This window comes from Bombyx mandarina, chromosome 12, assembly GCF_030267445.1.
Source record: "Bombyx mandarina strain Sakado chromosome 12, ASM3026744v2".
NCBI lineage: Eukaryota > Metazoa > Arthropoda > Insecta > Lepidoptera > Bombycidae > Bombyx > Bombyx mandarina.
This window is the reverse complement of record NC_143219.1, coordinates 13,673,435-13,700,840: the sequence shown is the minus strand read 5'-3', so window position 1 is coordinate 13,700,840 and position 27,406 is coordinate 13,673,435. Positions and strand designations below refer to the sequence as shown.

The following is a 27,406-nucleotide window of genomic DNA, read 5'->3' as shown; positions in this document are numbered from 1 at the left end:
TACTAACCCGTTGGATTGAAACAGGTGGTGACTTTTTATAATTAAATCTACAGCAAGTTAGATTTCTATTAGCAGCCGTGGAAGTTCGACATCTTTATTGGGCCCGAACCATCACTGAGAGAGGTCACCTCCTACAGAAAACAAGGAGTGAGACGTACTTTCTCTCTCGCTCTACCGTTCCGTGCTGCGGGATGGTGGACTTTAGGCAGAGGGCGAGCATCACCTGCCAGCAGTCGTCGCTGTAGAGCATTGTAGCTATTACGGCCGGCAGCGACAACTTTGATCTTATTTGAACTACGAGGCGAAGCAGCTTCTCCGATGCAGGACTCCGTGCTATGAATGTCTCTACTCCACCACTCCTCGGTGTCCTTGTATTCCACTGTGTTAACTGCAAAAGTAAAAGTTGTGACTGTTGATTGGATGAATTGCATTGATACTGAATAACTATAATCATGGATTTCGTTAGGCTGGCAATATAGGCCCCAACCAATGGTTGTCGTCTAATTTTCTATCGATGTTTTGCGCTACTCACAACAAAATGCCTGTTAGAATTTTGTAAATGCGAACTATATTTGTAATGGATAATTTGTGTTATTATTAATACTAGGACTTTTCATCACATAAAGTACATTAAATCAATTGTATATATGAAAAGCATTCGCTATGACGGATCGTACTATTGCGGTGGGTGTCACTCTTAAACAATTTATGTGTTTTGAACCTATTACTCCGGTTAAGAAACTCGAATTTCATTCGTTCGTCGTTAAATGGCTGTATTAATTCTTAGTTGTGATCGAGTTGAAGATAATCGGTGATAAAATTTAATTGTTTGTCTGCTTTGCTCTTTAAATAAAAAAACTAATTTGTTATGCGATATACAGTTTGAAACTACTTTATGTTATTAAATTAAAAACACTTCAAAATTATGGATTTTCAATTTTATGAGCTTTTAGGCATTTAATGGGTTTGATTACAAAAAAAAATATACAACTTCATATTAAATAAATATTCAAAAGAAAAATAAATAGATTATTTGTTATTCGCAGTAGTTTCATTTTGTTACATAGGTAACGATATTTTGTGCAAAGAAAGCAGTAATACTTAATTTCATTTGCTTTTTTTTGTAATTTATTGAAGTTTTTACATTAATTAATCTTCAGTCTCGTCCCAGCCTGGAGCAGGTAACAGCCATCGTAGACTTCATGGAGAAGCACCCTGCACTAGGGCTTGGACAGCTCCGTGGACTAGAAGGCAGAGACGAGAGCAAGAAACTGTGGTTAAAGTTAACTCGCATTGTCAATAATATTTCTGGACCTACGAGGCCTATGAAGTCTTGGATCAAGGTTTGTTATCATTAAATTCCTTGAAATATATAAATGCATACGAATAAAAATGATACAACGTTTGAAATGAGGTCTGATACTTTTTCTTTTGACAATTTTACTTTAAATTCTCCAGTAGCACCCAGCACAGTATACAGTAATCGTTGGGATAATTATGAAAAGTGTTACATTTACATCCCCAACTAGATTCTTGTCTTAATGTTTTGGACATCAGATACACAAACAAAAGTTTACAAAACCTTTATTACTATACATCTTTGACAAAGTCACGGGCTGGACTGGACTTTGACTAGAAATAAAATCTGGACATGCAACATAATTCATTCATCCATCTCATCTTGTCAGATAATAAAAAGTGTTAACAACTACTTGACCAATGAACATTTTAATAAATTGAATTATGACCAGTAAAAATAAAACTTTATTGCTGTTGTTGAAGAATTATGGCTTCATGAATACTTGATCGAAAGTGTTTACACTATTTGGGAATATTCCCATAATTAAGAACCTATCAAACTCTGTTTCAAGATCGATGCATCACACATAATCACATGGAAACAGTACAACAATGTAGTATTTAATTGATATACACAAATAAGAAAAAAGATATAATATTTATAATAACTTAGTTTCCTTTCACAGTACTGGGCTGACAAAAAATCTACAGTAAGATCAAAAGTACAAGGATGTGGTGGGGATCCAAATAGCCTATGTTCTAACATTGAGAAAAAAATATGGGATGTTTTCTTAGCAAATGATAATTCAAGTAAGATTTATTAAAATAAATATTGTTTGATAAATTGTAATTGTAATTGTATTATAAAACTATTTGAAAGATTTGATCTCACATTTATAATACTAAATTTTCTATTGATTACAATAGAGTTGATAATATTTTTTGGTTTTTGCTACTCATAGACATTTAAAACTACTTATATGATTTAATCTTCGTCAGTCAGAATGACCATCATCTGTGAGACCACAGTAACTGTAAGTATTCGAAACGTCGCAAATTATAAAATAACAATAAAAAAAGCGAGTAGAAATTAAAAATAATTATAATTAAATTCATGATACCTTTGCAAAATTTATGTTTTACATTGTATTCACAGCCAACAATAAGAATATTTGAAATCAAGATTATAAGATATGCATAATTATATATGTTATATTATATGCGTACTTTCCAAACAAGTCTACTAGCTCAGAAATGCTCAATGCATAATTTCAAGTGTGAACAATTCTTATTTATCCTATTTAAAGTGTCAAAGCATAATCTGCAATGAAAATCCACAGGAACAAATCGAGGTGCTGTGAAACAAGAATCTCATTATACTGAAGATAACTTTTTTAATGAAGACAGCATGGATCAGAACCACGTTGAATCCGATCCGGTGCTGGCGTTCGAGGAACCCGTCGCCGATGCTGAGGAGAGGCAAATGGCGGTAATGGAGAAACTGGTACATACAATACATTACATAGTCTGTTTTGACCTCATCAAATTTATTGACGTTAACAGTGGACATTTGTACTGCCTGCTTGATGGTGAGTGGTCACCGTTGATCTTGGATATCAGTAATACCGGTACCAATACCAGGGTACTGTCAGGCGCTCATTGGGCCTACATTCTTTATAGTTCCTTATAATACTTTCTTTTTTGTCTTCTCCTTATCCCACTAGGTGGGGTCGGTACAGCGAATTTTTCTCTTCCGTTTCCTTCTATCAGCCGCCATCTCAACACTCACTCCTCTCTCTCTCTCTCATATCGTCATTCACACACTCCACCCACGTCTTCTTCGGTCGACCTCTTCCCCTCTACCTTGCACTACCATTTTCATACATCTCCTAGTCACATGCATCTCCTCCCACCCCAAGCACCGGTCATCGTTCTCGTCGAACCCGTCGCTGGCGACGAAGGGCTCGACGAGTAAATTAACTTACAGACACAGCCCACTGAGTCTCTCGGTGGATCTTCTCTCGCGATTCCGATCCGGTGGTAGATTCTGCTAGACACGGCTCTTGCTAGGGTTCGTGCTAGCAACGTCATCAGGCTTGAGCCCCGTGAGCTCACCTACTAATTCGACGAATCTAGAATAACCCCTCGAGGTTACTAGAATAGGTAGGAAACATGTCCATACCACGCTAACCGTGACTTATAATGTTTCTAAACAGCTCTTTTCTAATAAACAGGTTAAAGTAATGAGCGATCAAGCGGCTGCGATGACTCAGTTGGCTCACGCGTCTCACGTGAACGCTCAGGCCATGGAACGGCTTGCGGAAGCGTCACACATACAGGTAAACCTTTTTTTTTTATGAATGAAAGTTTACTGGTGGTCCGGAGGCTTTTCCAGTTTCACCAGGACAGGGGCAAGGTAAACCTGAACTATAGGGTAGTTTTATTTTCAATACGAAAAAGTCAATTTTTTTAGCTTACCTATATTCAAATGACTTTTAAATACTTTTTTTATTGCGCGCAATTTACACGATCAGTTGCATTGCTGGCTCCTTAAATGTGAACTTAGTATAACTATAAGTGCGTGGCGTTTAAGAACGCACCTTTTTATGATGCGTGATCCGGAACGCACAACATGTTGGTAGAAAGATAGTCTATGACATTATTATAATAACCGTCAAAAAGGATTTTTTGGCGGGAACGCGAGGAGTGAAGTTATGTGATTTGTTTTATTTTTGTCTATTTAGTGTTTCTTCAGGTTTAAATGTGTAATAACGGTGGTTTATTAAGTGTTTAATATTTGTGAAAGTGCACAAATGTGGGAAAATGAAACAAAGCCGCTGGACGTAACTTCTCGGAATCCTCCAAAAAGTCCACTGAAAAAATCTCAGTAAATGTCCACCATTTTACTGAGATTATATTTCATCCCATATCATCTCATCTCATTTCATTTCATTTCATCCCAGTTGATTAACGTCTCAAATTAATCATCTTCATTTCATTTCATATTATCATTTTTCATAAAAATAAGAATATAAATTAAAATAAGACATTAAAGGTCTTAGTTACCAGGTCATAAAACCCTTTAAAAAAAACCGTCAAACAAGACGATTATATAAAAATAACTTCATCTGTGTAAAACTGCTGCAAAAATAAAGCTGTTATTATTTAGATTGTAGTGTTAATTAAACGTTGATCGAAAAACACAACTTTCACGTTAAATAAAAAAGGTGCTCTGTCAAGTGCTATTTACCTCTGAAAATCAATTGTATTAAATTAAGACGTACAGTAGATTGGGGAAATAGGGACAAATCTGGGATGTCACGATGTTTCTCGGGTTGTTAGAGATTTAACTTTTTTTTTTACTGCCACCAATATAATTATTAGCACGTACGTACTTGTTACAGGCTCGAGCGATAGAGCGTTTAGCGAACACGTTCGACACGATCAGTGCGGCGACGCACGACGTGCGCAACGCGATCGTCGACATCGACGCGACGATGAAGCGATTCTATTCAACGTCGCCGACTTAGCATCGGTACTCGCGTATATGTGATCTGAACTGTTTGCTCGAGGACCGAGGTGACTTGTGAATTAACGTTCAACTGTATATATGTATATCGAAGGTAGATTTGTTATACCCGTCTACGTCCAGCGCGATTCGTAGACCGCGTGTCCGAAGTGTATGTTACAGTATGTAGACGTTATGTGTGAGTTGTATTATAGTATTATTAGAGGCGACTTCCTCTTAAGCCAAAGTCGATGGGCGGAGCCATTGATGACGAGCACTCACGTGGACTCGTGACGTCATCTGGAGGGGCAACCGACCGACCAGCGGGGACATCACGCCACCTTGGATCACTTTTGCTAGCAGCGCGCGCAGCGTTCACTTGTCTTAGATTTAATATTCTGTGTCGATCGTTCCTACCCACTTTTGTATTTTTTTTTATTTTTTTAAATTATTAAGCCGTTGCTAAAAGTATTAATATTGAGTCATTTTAATAGGTAACATTTGACGTCTGTCAGTTTTTTTTAAGGGATTTTATGACCTGATAACTACTACCTTTAAGTCATGTCTTATTTTAATTTATATTCATATTTTTATGAAAAATGATAATTTGGAGTGAAATGAAATGAAATGAAGATGGTTAATTTGAGATATTGATCAACGGGATGAAATTAAATGAAACGAGATGATATGGACTATTTGGACGATCCCAAGAAGCTACGTCCAACAGCTTTGTTTCATTTTCCCACATTTGTGCACTTTCACAGATATTAAACAGGTTATTACACATTTAAACCTGAAGAAACACTAAATAGACAAAATAAAACAAATCACACAACTTCACTCCTCGCGTTCCCGCCAAAAAATCCTCTGTCAGTTTTATCTTCATAGTGGGGAGACCTGCTTAAAAATATCGATTAAAGTGAATGAATCGATACGTACTTGAAACATATGGGAATTTTAAAAATCATTACGCGAATCCCTTTTTTTTCTTTTCTTTCGTAAATTTAAAGAGCAAAATAAGACAAGTATGTACAGAATTTAACAAAAATATTGCATTTATTCAGTTGAACTATCAGAACTGTTATTAGTATTCTTATCTTCATCACTGCTGTCAGCACTCTGAGATATTATTAATACATTTTCAATAATATTGCCTATTCTCTCGTTCAAGATCTTTTAAAATTATTTTATTTGTTTTCTCTACGACTTTTCTCCAGTCCTTTGTAGTGATTTCTGCACACGCAGTTTGTAGCAGAGTCATCATTTTAGCAGTAATGAAGGGTGGTTCAGTGTTGTTCCGCGCTGCATGAATATCAAGATTACTGATATTCAAATGTTACCTATTAAAATGACCTATGAGTAATATATTTTTTATAATACGTGTTTATATTGTAATTCAATATCTAATTATTATCTGTAAACGACCTAATGTTATGTTTTAAAATATTTTTTTTTTTTGTAAAACGTAAACATTAATTGTTTTAGTTCAAAAGCTGCTGGTAGGACGTCTTGTGAGTCCGCGCGGATAGGTGCCACCACCCCGCCTATTTCTGCCGTGAAGCAGTAATGCGTTTCGGTTTGAGAGGTGGGGCAGCCGTTGTAACTATACTGAGACCTTAGAACTCATCTGTCATGGTAGGCGGCGGAATTTACATTCAATCATCTATGCAATAAATAAATAAAAGCAGTAGTAAAAATTTAAGAAATCCAATAAATAAATGAAAGTGTTAAGGGCCCTTATGGTGTTAAATGAAGTCTCATAGACGCCACAATGTGAATTACGTCACTCACCTAGAGTTGAGGTCTATGCCGCAATCGTATAGTTGTTACGCAAATTTGGTTTTTATTACACGATGTTTTTTCTTCATAGTGGAGCTCACACAGTTCACGAACGTCAATTATACACATATACGATACACTATGTACGTGCTTTGTTTTTCCATTAGTATTATTTAATAAATAAATACAATAAATTTATTTTATCTATGGTATGGTGGTTTAATAAGTTACTTAATTTTTTTTTAATATGGTCACCTTGATTAATGTTGCCATTTACCGCTCGATTAGTTAGTGTGCAAAAAATAATATTACAGTTCATTGGTGACCTTGATGGGGACAAGAAGTTATTTTTCAAGATAATATTATTATATATGAAATATTAGAACCAAGTTAAAATTTCCGTAAAATTTCAAGCTATAGAAATTGTTGAAACATTGTGAAAAAAATTATAGAAGCATATTCGCATCCGTATTTTTTATTATTTCTATAATCCTCCTTCTTCAAGCGAGGCTTGTGGAAAGTATTAAGTGGTAGGCAGGGGCTTGGCTCTGCCCCTGGCATTGCTGAAGTCCATGGGCGACGGTAACCACCATCAGGTGGGCCGTATGCTCGTCTGCCTACAAGGGCAAAGCCATTTTTTGAAACATATATTTTTATGGCCTTGTGTTTCGAAAATGCTTACTCGTTTCTTACGAGGCAAAATAATAAGCAATATTCCGTCTCCGAACTAAACATTTCGCGGAAGTACCGTAGCCGAGAAGTAAAAGAGGCGCGGGTCTCCGATCACTGGTATAAAAAGTTAAAATCATTTTTATATATGTACTCATATTTATTATCGTGTCCATATTCATGAAAAATATACAAATGTGTTGAAAACAAAACACTGATAATCAATAAACGAACGACAGGATTTGAATTCCATTTTTTTTAATTAAATTCATTTGATTTTAGAATTTATTGCTGGTCACACTTAAATTCCGTTTCGAATGGCCAGTATTGTGAAACGGCAACTTGATAGGTTAATATGTATTATAAGTACAGATCAAAATAACCTTTTCTTCAGAGACAATTTAAAAATAATACGACAATATGTTCATTATCTATAGAAGTGAAAAGTTATTTTTAGTAATTAAACGATATAAAGATTTAGTAAAGAAAGAGCTTAATTTTATTCCTAACTTAAAACATAACTTAAACAGAATTTTTTATCATCACAACACACATATGTACATTTAAACATGGTATTTTTGCACAAATACTCGAAATTCACTTACCGTTAACCTACTTTTGTATTCTATATACGAAAATCTAATTAATAACAGAAAAAACAAAAACAAAATTGTGTTAAAATATTCTAAGTTCCTACTAAATAAACATTGGTTTGGAAAGTATGTTTCTACTTTTAGGTTAAATTAAAATACAATTGAATTAACAGTTTCCCTCATTTATGTGCTTTTAAAATGCACAAAATTAAATTCCAACCAACGCTCTTCATCAATGTCTATTAATAATACAGTCTTAGTACACTATTCTAGTTAATACAAGAATGTTTTCGTAATAATATCATCTAAAGTAGTTAAGTGACGACAGAACTTCTTTTTACCCTCGCTTGTTGTGCGATAGGTTGCAGTCCTTCTTGTCTCTTACCGTACGGAGATACTGGATTTGTGACGAGGTAAAAGTTGCCTTGAGCCCTGAAAATAATATACATAAAAAAATTCTAGTATGGCCATATTGAGGTCATTCATGAACACATACGATATTGTCATTTATAGACTACAGAAAAGGTTCTAGTTGTACGTGGTAAACGTACAAGGATTCGTGCCATTATCCAAACTGCGCAATTATTCTTTCAAACGAAAGTTTATTTGGTCTAGTGGTTTTTAAACTCGGTAAAATCAAAAGGCTCTATACCAAATGTGCCTATAAGATTTAGCCTGCGACAGACTCAGATATAATACTTTAGTAGATTACACTTCAGAATACCGGTTTTTTAATTATTATTTTAGATGGACAGACGGGCTTACAACTCTCCTGATAAGTACTGGAGTTCCAAAGACGATCACGAGATGAATGTAATCATGCATCTTGAGACACGAGATTGAAGTCTCCATTTTATTGTTACAAGTACCGAATTCTTCAAACCAATAAGCATAATGCTTTGCAACCGAAACATGCAGGACAGGTAGAGAACTTAAAAAAAATCTTTTGAGGTCTGCCCAACGCAATGTTTTCTATTTGACCATTTTTTTCCCTACCTATGCTGATAGCTTTGAGAAGCTATTTCAGCTTCTTGACGTGTAGGTGAGCTCACGGGGCTCAAACCGGGAGTGTTGCTAACACTGCCCCTAGCAAGAGCAGTGTTTCGCAGAATCTACCACTGGTTCGGAAACGCGGCTCACTGAGAAGATCCGGTGAGAAATTCAGTGGGCTAATGTCACTACACACATCAAAGTAGAAAATGACAAGTGACAGTGACAACAATAAGGGCTCCGTGAGCTCATCTACTCGTCCGGTGAATCTATATTAGTATGACATTTCAAGCTTACTAGAGTGGCCTCTAGAGTGGACAAAAAAAGTTGGTTTTGTTTATTGCCTTTGTAGGCAGACGAGCATACGGCCCACCTGATGTTGACTGGTTACCGTCGCCCATGGAGTTTAGCAATGCCAGAGGCAGAGTCAAGCCGCTGCCTACCGAGCCAAGCCGCTGCCTACCGAAAAATTTAATCGCCACAAGTTCATAAACTGCCTTACCGAGTGTTAGTAAGTTCTCCTAGGTATGTGGTCCGGTTGGTATCCGCGCCACCATTCGCCCATGTTTCGTAATCCGGGGCCGAAGCTGCGGGGAACGAAGTAGGTGAACCAATCGCTTCAACGTAGAACCTCCACGAACGGTCGTGGCTGCATAGATCTGTGGATTTAATGTCATTAAGACAATAGCTTTGTTTGTTGTGTTGGATTACAGACCGGGTACAGTTAGATTGGCATATCTATACTAATATATAAATCTACAGTGGTTTTTGCGGACGTTCTGTTATAAATACTGAACCATTCATCCGAATGACTTGAAACTTGGTGTCCATCTAGAAAATACATGTACTTAATGGGTAGGCTAATATTTATATAAGTGTTGGACTCCTAATAATAATGACAATAAATAATAATGTTAATTATAAATGCCCAGCGAAGCAGGCGAGTACGGCTAGTCTTGTTATAAAGCTGGTACATACGTCACTGTACTCTTGACAAGCCCTTACGGATTTATGAGCAATCGTAGTTTCCAAGTATACCTAAGAGTATGTATGATGATAATGTGCAAATTACATTCTGTACAGTATTTTAAGCGGTTTTTGTGAGTCGTAGAAGTATTTAAAATTATTTTTACGTTTTAATCTCGCGTTTTTTATTGTCACTATGTTATTTCCAACGCTTCGAATACATTACAGTTGTCGTCAAGGCCGGATTTAGAGGTCTGGAGGCCTCGGGGCAAAAACAGAGCGGTGGCCCCCTGGCCCTTAATTATTTTCCAAATAAAATGAACGTTTTTTTTTTCAGTCGATTTTTCCAATAAGTAATTTATTGTGAAACCACGCAGAGAATCCACTTAGTATTTAACAAACATACATAAATATAATAGGATATAAGAATTATCTGAAATTAAGTTTTAGTGTTAACGTTAACGTTAAGTAAAACAGCGAAAATAATGAGAATTTCGGTGGAGAAGGACTTTACTATACTTGTCGGAATTTGATTATTTTTTTCCAAAGTCTCTATTGTGGGGACCCTCCGTTTATGGAGGCCCCGAGGCTTTCGCCCCAGTTGCCCTCCCCTAAATCCGGTCCTGGTTGTCGTGGACATCTGTCACATAGTCATGCGAGATTAAGTCGTAAAATTCCTTTTAACTATACCAGCTTCTATGTTTATTTATTTAAAAGTACTTTTCACTTGAATAAATAGCTTGTTCGTGATGACATTTTAAGCTCGCACTTTGTAAGCCAGCTTTAAGCATAACCTCCATCCAAAATAGGATCAATAATAAAACTAGCCAATAAGCTGCCGATTGTGTCCAGTAACCATATTTCACCAAAATTATTGATTAATTTCTAAAAAAATTATAATCACTACATAGTATAAAACAAATCGCTTTCTCTGTTCCTATATCCCATATCTGTTCCTATATCTGTCTGTCTCTATGTATGCTTAAATCTTTAAAACTACGCAACGGCTTTTGATGCGGTTTTTTTTAATAGATAGAGTGATTGAAGAGGAAGGTTTATATGTATAATAACATCCATTACATAGTGGAGAAATCAATAATAAATTACAGTTTCCTAAGCGAAGCGAGGGGGGGTCGCTAGTATCTAAATACATTATGACCCGGTGCTTAGGAAAGAGAAGTGCGCTAGGCTAGAACCGCATTCCGTGGCCTTCCAGAAATGAAGAAATATCTTTGTAAGCTTCTGGCGTTTCAGCGACTGCTTAAGTAGTCAGCGAGCTATTTCCATGTAGCAACAGAGATCCCAAGAAGCTGTGTCCAGCTCACTTAAATCCAACTTATAGTTTCAAAAATTTCAAATCCAAATCAAAAGCGTTGCTGTGTTGCCTCATTTCATACTAGCTCCCATAAAAGCCTCAGATTATCCTGTATAAATGACTTACGTCGTTTGCGATTGAATATGTTTTTCAGTACGTGCATAGTATTATGCTTCGTCGTATTTAATGTACCTTTAGGTGCATTGTCAGAATCTTCGTATCGATGGTACCGTACTATAATATGTGTACCGTCATCTGAAAAAATATCGGACCAGAACAAAGAAAATAATTTGACATGGCTCAGGAGTGAGAGTCATGGTGGTGGTGGAACATATATGTAGATCATCATCATCATCATCATCAGAGACGGTCTGCTCTCCCGCGTGCCCCCTAGGAGCGGACACCCCGTATGAGGTTCGGCCCCCTTATCCGAAAAAAAGGGGATCATTAGAGGCAGATGCCTCTTAAGTTGAAGTTAATTAAAGAGAGGGTATTGCTTAAACTGTCCTCCTTAGAAGAGTATCTTTAATTGCGTTATGATACAGGAATCCGTCATCTACAGGTGATCATCTAACTTGGTATAAAATAGACTCGACCAATAACACCAAAAATTAAAACATTTTTATTAATTACACCACTAGTATTTGATGATACCTTAATGTAATTGTAAAAAAGGCTTCACAGATATTAAGTAACCTTAGACAAATAGAAAAACCCCATATGTCCTTCTTAGATAAAAACATACACTTGACAATTAGTAAAGGCATAATTAAACCTTCTAAATGTGTGCATTGCGTAGTAACTAGGTCTGAGTATAAATAGATAAGAATAAATGTGCTTACAATGGAATTATGGTAAGGTCACGAACATTTTCCATATCGGAGCTAACTAACTAACACATTTATTTACGTTAAAATTTTATTCATTTTTATAGATCTCGATAGGCAGACCAGATAACAGTCATTAATTCTAGTGCTAAGTGGCTATTGGGGCTTATAGGTATCAAAATGAGAATGTCCACGATCCAGTCTTCACTGTCAAGGTATTATTGTTGCATTTGTATGCAGCCGATGGCCGAGGGCATTTTGGTTAGGAGATTTGAACACCGGAATAGTCGCATCGCTTAATACAAATACGCTGGCCGTCTTGTAATTAAGGACTGTAGTCGTCGTGGCCGTCATGGCCGAATTTTTTTATTATTTATTGCTTAGATGAATGAACTAGCTCACAGCCCAGCTGGTGTCAAGTGGTTATTTGAGCCCATAGACATCTACAACGTAAATGCCACCACCCACCTTGGGATACGAGTTCTAAGTTCTCAGTATAGTTACAACGGCCGTCCCGTCCGTTTTGTCGTCGTGGCTAAAGGATAAGACGTCCAGTGGATTCGTATCTTACTATCTAGCGATGCACCGGTGTTCGAATCCCGCAGACGGGTACCAATTTTACTTCCACAAAACCGCTTGAACTCCTTGGACGCGAGAATATCGTAGGAGGTTCGGCTCCTTGCCCGAAGAAAAAAAAGGTTTCTTATTCTTAGTCGCCTATAGTACCGATAAAACGTACGCCTGACATTGTTGGGTCCTGTGTACTTAGTTTTTTTCCCCCTATCTATGCTGATACCCTTGAGAGGCTATTTCAGCTTCGCCCTAACATGTAGGTGAGCTCACGGGGCTCAAACCGAAAGTGTTGCTAAGTATTGCTAACACTGGCCCTAGCAAGAGCAGTGCTTCGCAGAATCTACCACCGGATCGAAAACGTGACTCACGGAGAAGATAACTCAAATTTGTATGCAGTTAGAACAGCGCCCCTAGCGGCAAACGTAAGCAAACGTTCCAATTCCATACAAATTTGAGTTAACTTTTACGCTATCGAGAACGTTAAAAAACTCATACTAAGCACACAGAAGGGTCATTATTCGTAAGGCTATTAAAAAATCTTGAACAAAATCTTACCTTCTCTGCTAAACATTTCAAATTCTCCCTCATCGCATCCAGGCTGGGTTGATTTCTTGCCTTCGTAATTTGGCCATATGTCAACTGTAGCGATGGACGTACTGGTTCCGTAGCCGCCGGGGTCGCTGTGAATCGTATCCACGAATCTAGCACAGGTCCGGTCCAGCCCTGAGTAAACCGCTAGCGTTCCTTCGAAGAGGGCTCGTGCGGGGTCCAAACCAGTTATCCTAAATTTTTTTTCAATACAAAAAATAGATATCCGTCATTGTTTGGACTACTCTATAATAATTGAAGATTTTGATACGAACTTATACTTATTTATTATATGCAATTGTTAAACCTTGTAGATATAATAATATTGTGAATATTTAAAGCTAGTTTAAGAAGGTCACAAAGAGGTAAGTCGAATCGTTAATATCAAATGAAATATTCAAGAAAATATTATGAGAATCAAAATAGATTTTTAGATTGTTATTCCACATGGTTTTTCGCAATAGCTTATTAATTTTAGTGGAATTGTGCATGACTTCCTGAGCACTTCAAGGCGTCAAGGGCGCTGAGTTGAAAAATACTTATTCACGTCATTATTCTGGACAAAACTTGGCAATTTTTTTTTGGTCAGGAGGAAATCGCTGGACTTCCGCCCTCCCCTGAGATTGTTATTCCACATGGTTCTTCGCAATAGCTTATTAATTTTAGTGGAATTGTGCATGACTTCCTGAGCACTTCAAGGCGTCAAGGGCGCTGAGTTGAAAAATACTTATTCACGTCATTATTCTGGACAAAACTTGGCAAAATAGATTTTTTGGTCAGGTGGAAATCGCCTGACTTCCGCCCTCAACTGGGGATGGAGGGCGGGGCATGTTGGGCCGCATTGACTAAAACCTCCTGTTGCTCAACAACCCACGTCCAAACCTCGCATGAGACAGAGCTCATGAAAAGGCAAAGAGGGGAAAGTGAAGCGTTTAGTGCCGAGCACATCTCTCTCATCCCCCTTCCCCTCGGGACGCCGAACCGGCGGTCGTCGGCGCCACGGTTGCCCTCTCGGTCGGCAGGCTATCCAGAGCTCGCCTAGATGGCGCCGGTTAGAATGGGTTATCCTACGGAATACCCCGCTGGATCAGAACCAGCGTGAGTCGAGGATAGTCAGCCTTCCATCACCCGGATGCTCTTACGTAAAACGCGTGCAGAGCAGCTTGCACGTCGTCTTTTTAGGCTCCCTTCGCCGGTCCCCAGACCGACATGTGAGGGGGACCCGAAACACTTAGAGGGCCAGGGATTGGGCGAGATCCGCTTACGTCACTTTTCAATATATTATTATTGATGTTTTTCAACGAACATTTTCGCTTTATATTCATACATTTATTGTTATATTGAACGTATAATATATTTTCTTACTTATTTATTTTTCGGATATTAAAATTATATTTCTTATTACTCTTAATGATCAGGACTAAGCCACAACTAAGCCACAAATCAATCTGTAAATACGAAAAAAATACTCATAAATCAAATTTGCACAAAAGATCCGACTAAATCATTTCGTACCTTGCAACTGTATAACCCTTTTCTCTAGCTTGTTTTCCAGCGTAACCCATCATGTGAGCCCCAAGAGAGTGTCCTACCAAGTGTATGCTCGTCATGTTGATCCCAGCACCAGACAGCCTCACTAGGGCGTCGCCCATCTGCTTTCCTATCTGAAATTGAAAAATGGTAAAATTTAATGAGTCAGGAAAGTGTGATTTTTGTGAAAGGCAATGATTTACACCAGGGGCAGTCGGGGCAAGTACCAAGGGCGGCCAATTTTTTAGGGCGGCAAAATTTTTAAAGTAAAAATTTTTTTTTAGTCTTGTCAAGATAGCAGCTCTATATATTTTATTAATTCTAATAATTAATAATTTTCTTTTTAATTAATATTTCAAGAAATTCAATTCATACATTATTTGTGAATTATAATCTATAGAATTTTCCGCAATAAATTAGTTATTTTAATTTTGAAAAATAAAATATATAAACTATATATAAGTTTAGGTAAAATTCCAGTATCGGGGCGGATTTTTTCCGGTACCCAGGAGCGGCATTGAGTTTAAATCCGGCCCTGGATAAAGGTGTCTTTTCATTTGTAATTAATTACCTGTATTGCTTTAGGCACAGCATATAAAGCATAGCTCAAAGGCAATCCCAATAGTCCGCTCTGAGCCTCCTCTTCCCAGTCCAACAATAAGACATTTCTCTTCTTAGTGGCTAAGTAAGCCGACAATACCGCCGTGGTAGCTGGTCCTTTGACTCTACCCCGAAATCCAAAGGTGTAGGCGATCGTGGGTAAATCAGGGTCAATACAAGATATGAAGGACGGTGACAGAGACTCAGTTAGCGGAGCCACAATGAAGTCATCTAAAGATCTGCAAGCACCAATTTGATAGCATATTAAAAAAACAAAAAAAAATCCGCAAAAGTATAATTTGCGTAATTACTGGTGGTAGGACATCTTGTGAGTCCGCACGGGTAGGTACCACCACCCTGCCTATTTCTGCCGTGAAGCAGTAATGCGTTTCGGTTTGAAGGTTGAATGCAGCCGTTGTAACTACTGAGATCTTGAAACTTATATCTCAAGGTGGGTGGCGCATTTACGCTGTAGATGTCTATGGGCTCCAGTAACCACTTAGCACCAGGTGGCCTGTGAGCTCGTCCACCCATCTAAGCAATAAAAACACGCTTATACGGAAAACCAAACTGATAGTTAATTTTATCTTTGTTTAATCCTGTGATAGTACTAGTCAGGATATTAGAACGAATTTATAAAATAATTGTATTGTATACGTTCCTTGATGCGTGTCCACGTTTTCCAGTAAATCGGGCATCTTGAGGTCGGTGATAATGACATTCATATATTCCATTATATACAAACCAAGATACACGCGTACCGAGCGAATAAAAGATTGTGAATAATAGAGCGATAGGTATGAAGTTAAACTCATAGGAGTAGAGCGTAATGTGGGTCCGCACGCTTAAGTATTAATCACCCTATTTTTACACGCTATATATTAGCTTCACTTGTATGTATGTTTGTATGTTTGTAACTGACTCCTTTAGACGCGATTTTGACCCGCTTTAAACGGCCAGATTTCATTCAAACTTTGTAGATTTATCGAGGACCGATGACAATTCAATATTAAAAAGAAATTCAAAAAATTGAAATCCCACTAAAAAATTAAAAATAAATAATAGTTTAAAAAAACTTTTCTGACCGATATGAGTAGAAGAATTATTATTTCAATAATATCTTAAAAAGCAACCTACGCTTTTTTTACCATAAAATATATATTTTTTTACACTATTTTCAATTTAAATTTATTAAAATTTATTTTATATTTTTTAGTTGAATTTTATATAGAGCGCGTTTTTTTGTTTTTTTTTTTTAACTATTATTTATTACAGCTAAGCATCATAGTCATATCATACCGGTTTTCCGGGATGGAGGGACTTGTAACAGCTGTTAAACAAGTTTATTGTTATTTCATTATTTTCGTTCACGTTTGTTTGAACTGTGACCGTTAATCCGAACTAAATTTCACCCAGTTTCTGCATATTTCGAAAAGTATCGTTCAAGAAAGAATAATTAAATTATACCGCAGTATTTCATAATATTCCGTAAGACCATAATATTCGTTACCGAATACAAATTTTTTGTTTTTGATTGATATTTTGTTTGATCCTTTGAGCCGTATATTTTTATGGCCTATCTTTTTTTCGGCTGCTGTTTTCGAAATTCATATAAACAATATTACATCATCATTAGCCTGTATCTGTCCATTGGTGGAGGCCTCTCCCAAGGGGTGTAAGCGGTGGCGATGGAGTTGGATGGATAGAGAACTACTCAATAGTCAACCTCACTTGCCCGTGGTGCACCTTGCTAGTTAACGGGGACCGATAGATGGCGGTATAACCTTCCGTAATAAGCTGTGTCCCTAAATAACAACACACCAAGACATGGGTAACAGCATTCTCTGTCCTGAGGAAAAGACATAGTACCTACTGTCAAGCGTGGTCACTATTGGCATTACCTTCCCAATATTACATGTATTTATAATATATTGTATAGGGAATTAGAGAATTATAGTATTGAAATTTTTGTTTTTTTATTCAATAACAAACTTAAAGGAAGCTATTTGTGTGCGAAACAATAATATAGAATGTATAATAGTTATTGTATTTATAATTCCAAGGTAAATCGTTTATCGTTAGCAATGTACGAGTTACAAAATCTTACAATGTCGTTTGAAGTTTTAATTTAAACATTATGATAATAATTGTAAATAGATGTGCTTTAACAAAAACCGACTTTAAATAGAAAAAAAAAGATATTCCAAAACAAATTAATATACACTAAAACAATAATCATCGAAATCGGTAGGCGTGATGTTGAGTTATTGAGTTATTCATTTATTTGTCGCGCACGTACTAAATGCAAACTGGACTAAATTGAAATGGGACACGGGAAGCGTCAGCTTTCTTATAAAATAAGAATCATTAAAATCAATTCATCCAGTCAAAAGTTATGAGGTAACAAACATAAAAAAAACATACAGTCGAACTGACATCATCCTCCTTTTTTGAAGTCGGTTAAAAATATAGCCCGCATTGTACGGGATATAAAGGGAATTGAACTTGCAATCAAGCAACATAGTATAAGACACCTGCTACTTCTAGCTACCGTTATTACAGTTGTATGTACCTACCCCTCAATAAGCTCTTCCTTCTGAATAAGAAATCCTGTTTCAAGTTGTATAAGTTAATGGGCAAGCTTCTGTCTATTTTTGAAGCGAAGTATTTATGTAATCCAATATAAAGCGCAGGATATTACAGTACTAATGAGAGTGTGGCTTTATATCGTAACCTCTGGACTTGTCCAGGAACCATTTGGGTTAAAAATTAAAAAAAAACATAGTAACTAGCATGAAGTATATATGCTACTTACTATGTGTGGATATGGAGGAGAATAACCTCATCCAGAAGGATTCCCAAGACCGGGCAAAGTGGAGGAGTTTAATTTGGGTAGCATAATGTAATCCTAAACCTAAACACATGTGCGTATCAGAGGTATCTGTTACAGATGCGTTGTGCAGCACATAGCATAACTAGAATTATGTATAGCTACTTACTATGTGTGGATATGGAGGAGAATAACCTCACCCAGAAGAATGCCGAAGACCAGGCAAACTGGAGGAGTTTAATTTGGGTAGCATAATGTAATCCTAAACCTTATCACATGTGCGTATCAGAGGTATTTGTCACAGATGCGTTGTGCAGTACATATTTCCCCAGGTCCAACAGCCATCTCTAATCGAAAGAAATCTACTTAATGATGTTTTTTTTTGCTTAAATAAGTGGAGCTCACTGCTCTCCTAGTATTACCTAAATGGTTAACAAACTTAAATACCGCCAACCAAACTGAGACATTAGTTCTAAGTCTTAGTTTTATAGCTCAGTGTAGCGGGAAGCTCCAAAGAACACAAGACGAACACACACATTAGTATTGAGGTCAACATGTGAACTTGGACTGAGTGCTCTTATTAAGCGAGCGCAGTTGTTGTTCAGTAAGCCATTCGGCAATATCTTGCGTCACGGCACCGCCTTCTGGAGTTTCGTTAGTCGAATTAAATCTTTACGATTGATGATTAATATTAACTCGAACAAAGCGTTCTTACATACCTTTCTGTCGCTAGTGTTTGTGTATTTGAATGATCATTGAACTCGCTTCGAGTGTGTTGATTACTTTAAATGTTTCTGTGGGTACTGTACCAATTCCCGAGCTTATTATCTATGTCACCTATTTTCAATAGCCTATATTCGGTTTCAAATTTTTACCGCCCTAAACACGTCATTACGGTTCCTCCCGATCCATTAAGGATGCTTTTAGGTACCTCGAGCATCGGTTACCGTACTCGCCAAACCCGTCACTTGTGACGAAGGGCTCGACGAGTAAATTAACCCATAGACCTTTCTTTTTTTTTTTTTTTTGGTCAGGAGGAAATCGCCGGACTTCCGCCCTCCACTGGGGATAGAGGGCGGAGCATGTCAGAGTCGAACTGACTAAAACCTCCTGTCGCTCAACAACCAACGTCCAAACCTCGCAGGAGACAGAACTCATGAAGAGGCAAAGGGGGAAAAGTGAAGCGTTTAGTGCGGAGCACATCTCTCCCATCACCCTCCCCCTCGGGACGCCGGACCGGCGGTCGTCGGCGCCACGACCACCAGCCCTCTCGGTCGGCAGGCTATCCGAAGCCCGCCTAGATGGCGCCGGTTAGAGTGACCTATCCTACGGAATACCCCGCTGGACCAGAACCAGCGTGGGTCGAGGATAGCCGGCCTTCCATCACCCGGATGCTCTTGCGTAAAACGCGTGCAGAGCAGCTTGCACGTCGTCTTCTTAGGCCCCCCTCGCCGGTCCCCAGACCGACATGTGAGGGGGGACCCGAAACACTTAGAGGGCTAGGGCTTGGGCGAGATCCGCCTCCCTGGCCCCCTCCGCCTCCCTGGCCCCCAACCCATAGACACAGCCCACTGAGTTTCTCTCCGGATCTTCTCAGTGGGTCGCGTATCCGATCCGGTGGTAGATTCTGCGAAGCACTGCTCTTGCTAGGGCCAGTGTTAGCAACACTCCCGGTTTGAGCCCCGTGAGCTCACCTACACGTCAAAGAGAAGCTGAAATAGCCTCTCATGGTTATCAGCACAGGTAGGAAAAAAAGTTTTACAGTGAACGTTGTGAACGCTACAGAGGAATTCAAAATACAAAATTCTTATGATTCAAGACTGTTCTTTTAAATTCTAAATAATCCTGACCACTCACGAACATTGATCATGTAATTTACTTTAAAATGTAAGTTTTGAACTCGTGATCCTGAGTTTATTAGTCGTGCATCACATCCATCCGACATCCCATATCTTGCCCATAGCAGCTATTAAATAAATAAAACAAGTCCTCTTACCGATCGCATTCATAATTACGAAATGTTTAAAAGACTTAATGCAATTTCAGAAATTACGACATTATGTCATAAAATTTATTATATAATCGATTTTTAAATTGCACATGTGGAGGAATACGATCGCGACAAGAAGCTGGTGTGCAATCTATAGGCAACGCGAATGAATACCACTTGAGACATGGTTAAAGGCTCGATTTTATTGTACAACGGCTATTTGGCGGCATAATTAAGCTGAATGGTGATACCTACTCGTCCGATCTTGTTATAAAGTTATAATACCTTATATTTAATACACGTAACCCTTCTATAAAACGGTAGATACGTTCCTACAAAGTCTAGTGTTATGCAAAACCGTGCTACGATTTTTTTTTTCTTTTTTTTTTTTAGTTGCTTAGATGGATTGACGAGCTCACAGCCCACCTGATGTTAAGTGGTTACTGGAGCCCATAGACATCTACAACGTAAATGCGCCACCCACCTCGAGATAAGTTTTAAGGTCTCACTATAGTTATAACGGCTACCCCACCCTTCGAACCGAAACGCATTACTGCTTCACGGCGGAAATAGGCGGGGTGGTGGTACCTACCCGTGCGGACTCCCAAGAGGTCCTACCACCAGTGATTACGCAAATTATAATTTTACGGGTTTGGTTTTTATTACACGATGTTATTCCTTCACCGTGGAAGTCAATCGTGAACATTTGTTGTGTACATATTTCATTAGAAAAATTGGTACCCGCCTGCCGGATTCGAACACCGGTGCATCGCGTCACACGAATGCACCGGACGTCTTATCCTTTAGGCCATGACGACTTCATGTATATGAGACTAGAAGCCAGTACAAAAAGTAGAGTGATTTGAATGGCTACTCAACCTGCTACAGCTATGTCTGTATGTTTTTTTTACTATTAAACATAAAAAATAAGCAGTAAAATCTCGGTTATTCCCATATATAGTGTGTTTATAGTGCTTAATGTAATTTTCTAAATAGTTTTAGTCAAAAATCTCATCGTGTTGTAGAAGTGCCTACCGTGTTATATATAAGTTACCTGTATCACCACTAAAATCTTATTAAATCAAGGTACCCGCAGTTTCCTTTATTGGTGATAATAATACGATCATGACAAGTAATAAATCGTATCTACGCTTGTAAAGCATGCGCACACTGGATTACTCAATTTCGTTGATCTGCTCTTTTCACCCCGAAAGGTGAATGAAGTGTTCACAATATATTTTTCTCTTATAAGCTGCCTACCGTCGTCTACTTAATAAAAGACGCGATTCAATGAATTAAATGTTAAATCACGTGTAAATTTTTCAACAAATAAAGATAACACTCCGATGTGAAAGCAAACCGTGTGTAAACTTTTTTTTTTAAATGATAAATGAAATATTTTGAAAAGAATTTAAATCTCTTTAAATAAATCCCCTTAAAAATGCAGTGAACTCAGCCTTCTTAAATAAATTAAATACAGCTCAAATTTTATTTACACTATTTTCAAAATAGCTACAATCAAAGTATGCTTTTGTGGTATCGTTTTCATGCAAGAGAAGAACAAAAATGGTCGGACCCGTTTATTCTAGAACAATTACGACACACACATTTTGAAGAAGAAAAAAAAAGAAAAATAAGCAATTTCTTTAAATAAAATGCCTAATCTAATGTTCATCGTTCAAGAAGTTGCTCGGTATTTAGTGTCGCGCCACAGTCACTGTTTGAAACATAGCAACCCTATTTTCCTCACCGCGGCGGAAGCGGGAGAGACGCGTGGACTTGCAAAATAAAACGATGTGCATCAACGAAGAAACGACACAATCATTGTCGGTCCCGTAAAACTGTACAAAATTTAATCCAATTTAATAAACCAGCTATAAATACAGTCCACTTTTATTTGAATACTAGTGACCCGCCCTCGCTTCGCTTCGGAAACTGTAATTTATTATTGTTTTTTTCCACTATTTAATGGATGTTATTATACATATAAACCTTCCTCTTTAATCACTCTATTAAAATAAACCGCATCAAAATCCGTTGCGTAGTTTTAAAGACTTAAGCATACATAGGGACAGACAGATATAGGGACAGAGAAAGCGACTTTGTTTTATACTATGTAGTGAAGCCTTGCACCCAAAATCTCATCGCAACGTCGCCAACAGTTGCCGTCGATTCGTTGCGCGCACCTCTCGGGGAAAGTGACCGCTGCCCGACTGTGATTATGACCGATTATACAATACGTCCCATTGGTCTACTTTGCCCGACCTTGTCTCTACCTATCGTATGTGTGAAATTTGATGAGATATGTATTTTGGTTTCGTAAATTTTCTTTCGGCGATTTGTGGTTTTAACCCAAAAAAAATTTTGTTGATATTTCTCGTTCTGTCTGTACAGGAAGGAGTGTTTTGGCTGTTATTATTGGAACATACGTTCAGATTAGCTGCTATTGTGACACCATAGCTTGACCCTGTGACATAGTTGTCATTGTCATCTGTCTATCCGTCAATCAAAAGCGTCCAAAGCTGTATCATGAGGTTGTAGCATGCTGCGAGGTATGGCACGAGTATAAGTTGTAGGCCGCCTTTTATATTTGATGAACGAGCTCATGGCTGAGACAGTTCTAGGTGCTTACTGGAGTCCATAGACATCATAGTTCGACCACCGTTGCCGGGTTTCAAACATGGCGTAGAAGTCTTAATTGTTTTACATAATTGTTCACACTTCAAAGTGGAACGCATGACTGATTCGAGACAGAAATAGCCAGGATGGTGGTACCTACCCGCATTTGTAGGTAAAATAAAAAACCCACCAATTAGGTACATACTCGGAGATTCACTCATATGAATACAATTATGTTTATTTTTTATTGCTTAGATGGGTGCACAAGCTCACGGCTCACCTGATGTTAACTTGTTACCGGAGCCCATAGACATCTACAATGTAAATGCCACCACCCACCTTGAGACATGAGTTGTAAGGTCTCAACTCTCACTTTTAGCAGTACAACGGCTGCCCTGTCCTTCAAACCGAAACGCATTACTACTTCACGGCAGAGTGGCGGTACCTACCTGTGCATGTGGACTCACAAGACGTCCCATCACCAGTAATTACGCAAATTATAATTTTGCGGGTTTGATTTTTATTACACGATATTGTTCCTTCACCGTGGAAGTCAATTATGAACATTTGCAAAGTACGTATTCCATTAGAAAAATTGGTACCTGCCGGCGGGATGCGAACACCGTTGCATTGTTACTTAAGAATGCAACGGAGGTCTTATCCTTTAGGCCACGATGACTTAGTAGAAGTAGTGTAGTAACGTTAGGCCACTGAATTCTCGCCGGATCTTCTCAGTGGGTCGCGATTCCGATCCGGTGGTAGATTCAGCTTAGCACTGCACTTATTAGGGTAGATGTTAGTAAAGTGGCCCAGGCTTAGCCCCGTGAGCTTGCCTACATGTTCGGTAGAGGTAGTATAACCCCTCGAGGTTACTAGCAGTTCGTATGCAAAAAACAAGCAATGACTATATAACAATTACGTACATTACCCGCAGTGGTCGTAAGGCGTGTCGAACGTTTATTGTTTCATTGTGTGTTCTATGAATTGTAATTACTTTAAATTTATGTATGTAGTATAATTATGTGTGTATAGACAAAAGAAAGAAAAAAAAAAACCTAATTAATAAATTCGAAAAAGTGTATAAAAATTCAAACATCGAATTACGAAAATTCTTATTAAATTTCTGATAGATAAACCAATTGCTTTCCATGCTTTCTTTTTATTGCAGTTCTCCGAGCGAATCACAATGCTGGATTGATTCGCAGCCAAAACGGCCGTGCAAACTCATCGTAAACAATCAAAACTATTTCTTTTTTTTTATGGGATTTTATGACCTAGTAACTAAGACCTTTAGGTCAAGTCTTATTTTATTTTATATTCTTATTTTTATGAAAAATGATAATATGGAGTGAAATGAAATGAAGATGATTAATTTGAGACATTAACCAACTGGGATGAAATAATATGAAATGATATGAGATGATATGGGATGAAATATATAATCTTCTTTTTCTCCACCTTATCCCACTATGTGGGGTCGGCACAGCTAATTTTTCTCTTCCATTCTCTTCTATCAGCCGTCATCTCAACACTCACTCCTCTCTCTCTCATATCGTCATTCACACACTCCATCCATGTCTTCTTCGGTCGACCTCTTCCCCCTCTACCTTGCACTACCATTTCCATACATCTCCTAGTCACATGCATCTTCTCTCTACGCATCACATGTCCATACCACGCTAACCGTCTGCTCCTTAATTTGTTGTTTACCGGGGCCACTTTCAAACTTCCTCTGATATACTCATTCTTTATCTTATCCATTCTTGTCACTCCACACATCCATCTCAACATTCGCATCTCGGCCGCATGCACTCCTCTTTCATGCTTAACTTTCGTCGCCCAACACTCAGATCCATACAGCACGACAGGTCTAATGATCGTTTTGTAAATTTTACCCTTGAGCTGAAGGGGCATTCTACGATCGCATGCTGTTGCAGAGACCTGTCGCCATTGAAATATATAATCTCAGTAAAATAGTGGTCATTTACTGAGATTTTTTCAGTGGACTTTTTGGAGGATCCCGAAAAGCTACGTTCAGCGGCTTTGTTTCATTTTCCCACATTTGTGCACTTTCACAGACATTAAACAGATAATAAACCACCGTTATTACACATTTAAACCCGAAGAAAAAATTAAATAGACGAAATAAAACAAATCACACAACTTCACTCCTCGCGTTCCCGCCAAAAAGTCCTCAAACTATTTCTTCGTAGTTCGTAAACACAGATAAAATAGAATTGATTCTGTCAATGTCTTCTCTAGAGCAGATAAAAGGAAACTTACCCTTTGTAACATCTTAGCCATGCCGCTTCTATGAATTTAGTTAAATCTGAAAAATTATTGTTCATTTAGACGTTGTTATGTCCCAATATCTGAGGCGTGGAATCAGGATCAATATTGAAAAAAGTAAATTAATAATCGTATGGTTTCTTTACTGAAATATAGATTTGAAAAAAAAAAAAAAACTAAATTCTGCGAATTAGGTATTTCTTGGAAGATAGAAATTGACAAATCTTAAAATTTACAAAATATTTTGATGTTTCGAATCGAAAGTTGTTGTCAATGAAAACATTTATAAATTTTATTACAATAAATTTTTACTTAGCGATTTACATACCTACAGAATATTATGTTTATTTTGTAAATGGCAATTTTATGAATAGCTTAGAACGGAATTTTAAATATATTGAAATTTTTAAAAAATATGAAAAATTACCGAATCCAAGTAGTAATTACAACAAATATATTATTAAAGCACTCGTATTTTCATCGATATTATGTGAATAGTAGAGATAATTAATATTACTTTTACGGTTTAATCTCGTGTTTTTTAATGCCGTTATATTTTTTTTTCGACGTTTCAAATAGTTTACTGTTTTCGTGCTCACGGACGACGGAAACCGTAAAATTAGTTTTAAATAATTATATCGTATTTTCAATAAACACTTAAAGAACAGATCAAATAACAGAAAGTAGACACAAAGCATGTTAATACTTACTTAAAGCCACTACGAAATTAATCAAATTCAATTTTAATACTAACATCGTTCACTTTTAAAACAACAAAGTTTATTTATTTATTTATTCGCGTTAAAAGCAGCCGCACAAAAAGACGTGCGTGCAGCTACCGTAAACAAACTAAATGATTTATTCCTTGCCTCTTCGCACGTGTGAACTTCACTTAATATAGTCAGCAACGAAACAAAACTTGGCCTTTTTAGATGAAAAAAAAAAAGTCGATAGTGGGTTATCAAATTGATACAAGGACAATTTTGGATGTCAACTGATCAGATATTAAAATAGGTCCATATATTAAGTGTATAATCTATGGGTCCAACCATGAAACACCCGCAAGCATTCGGCGTTATTGAATAGTTATCAGTCTAAATTGAAAACAATTATTACCATACCTATTGTATTTGCATTACATGGATGATTTCGTTTGTAACTCTTTAATAGTGTTACGAATTGTTATAGATCCATTTGTCGATAGAGGGTCTAATGTGATAATAGGCTGTGCGACTTTTCAATCAGTGGTTTGGGAATGCAACTAAATTAACCTCGCACTACAACTACTGGTTTTCACTAACCTTCCTCTATAGAACGTTGCAATCTACAATCCATGGTATGGGACTGGCAAGAAAAGTATAATAGATGACTAGAATTTTAATTAAACTCTTAGATATATATGTAGGAATGAAAGACGAAAAATAGTTTATTAAAGTAAGAAGTTCAAAAGTATACTTTATAAAATACTAGCGACCCGCCCTCGCTTCGCTTCGGAAACATTAAAACACACATGAAACAAAAAAAAAGAAATAAAATAAAAAATAAAAAAGTAGCCTATGTTCATCAGGGACAATGTCGGCTTCTAATGGAAAAAGAATTTTTCAAATCGGTCCAGTAGTTTCGGAGCCTATTCGAAACAAACAAACAAACAAATCTTTCCTCTTTATAATATTAGTATAGAAGTATAGAAATAAGTAGCGATAAATTTGATAATCATTCCATTTAGTATAATAGTAGTATCCCAGTAGTGATCATGGAACTACTGTGGTTATTTTTACTGCTAGCAACTTTTTAGGCAATGTAAAAGTATCTTACACTAAAAATAATGTCTACATTTGCTATTTAATAGTAAATAGTTCAGCGGACGGTATTAGTGGGGTTAACGGTAAATTTTTGAAGTTATACTTCTTTAGACGCGTTATGAAAAATTGATGAGAGTGAAATTTTACGATGCGCGCGCACCGTGACACGAAATTAACAGAATGAAGTTGCCCACTAAATCGCTCATTACAATACGACCGACGTAACTTGGCGAGTCTGAATAAAGCCGCAGGTGAACTTTCGCGCATGTACACTCGTAAAAAAAGTGTTATTAGCATTCATTATTCATTTTTTAATAATATAAATGACAAAATTATTATTTAATATAATTCATACTAAATATTATTAAATTATTAACGTTAAATATTTATTATTAATTATCAAAATTAAAAAAAGAAGAAATAAATTTAATAAAAATAAAGTATAACTTCTTACGCGCGTACATAAGTACACGCACCCTTTTTTTTATTGCCTTTGTAGGCAGTCGTTCATACGGCCCACCTAATGGTGAGTGATTACCGTCGTCCATGGACTTCAACAAGCCAAGCCGCTGCCTACCGAAAAATCTCTTTATTCCTTTATTCAGCCAATACAAGAGACAGCACTAAGTATTACTACCT

General features: G+C 37.3%; 2 protein-coding genes and 1 long non-coding RNA gene across 5 annotated transcripts in view; 2 read left to right on the top strand and 1 right to left on the bottom strand.

The window, feature by feature from the left end:
- Nucleotides 1-7,744, top strand: part of LOC149501847 (uncharacterized) — a 28,940-nt gene extending 21,196 nt beyond the window's left edge. The window contains exon 2 of the long non-coding RNA XR_016324035.1: nucleotides 7,183-7,744. This is a non-coding gene — a long non-coding RNA (uncharacterized LOC149501847). The remainder of the gene's footprint in view (nucleotides 1-7,182) is intronic.
- Nucleotides 501-6,796, top strand: LOC114250541 (uncharacterized). Of its 3 annotated transcripts, none has more exons than XM_028184451.2 (6): nucleotides 501-684; nucleotides 1,161-1,343; nucleotides 1,986-2,109; nucleotides 2,640-2,803; nucleotides 3,534-3,638; nucleotides 4,704-6,796. In XM_028184451.2, exons 1-6 carry the CDS (start codon nucleotides 664-666, stop codon nucleotides 4,827-4,829), a joined length of 723 nt encoding a protein of 240 aa, XP_028040252.2. In that variant the 5' UTR covers nucleotides 501-663; the 3' UTR covers nucleotides 4,830-6,796. The 3 variants fall into 3 exon arrangements, with proteins under 3 accessions (XP_028040252.2, XP_028040253.2, XP_089588257.1); XM_028184452.2 differs by having other exon boundaries at nucleotides 534-684; nucleotides 1,172-1,343; XM_089732131.1 differs by lacking the exon at nucleotides 501-684 and adding an exon at nucleotides 753-811 and having other exon boundaries at nucleotides 1,172-1,343.
- Nucleotides 7,745-7,889: 145 nt separating the features above from the next.
- LOC114250554 (vitellogenin-3) lies at nucleotides 7,890-25,882 on the bottom strand. The gene is made up of 7 exons (XM_089732122.1): nucleotides 25,676-25,882; nucleotides 24,960-25,005; nucleotides 15,209-15,476; nucleotides 14,623-14,771; nucleotides 13,075-13,301; nucleotides 9,341-9,497; nucleotides 7,890-8,280 (listed from the first exon to the last, which is right to left on the bottom strand). The coding sequence occupies exons 1-7, from the start codon at nucleotides 25,719-25,721 to the stop codon at nucleotides 8,163-8,165; spliced, it is 1,011 nt and encodes a 336-aa protein (XP_089588248.1). The 5' UTR covers nucleotides 25,722-25,882; the 3' UTR covers nucleotides 7,890-8,162.
- Between the last annotated feature and the right edge of the window lie 1,524 nt (nucleotides 25,883-27,406).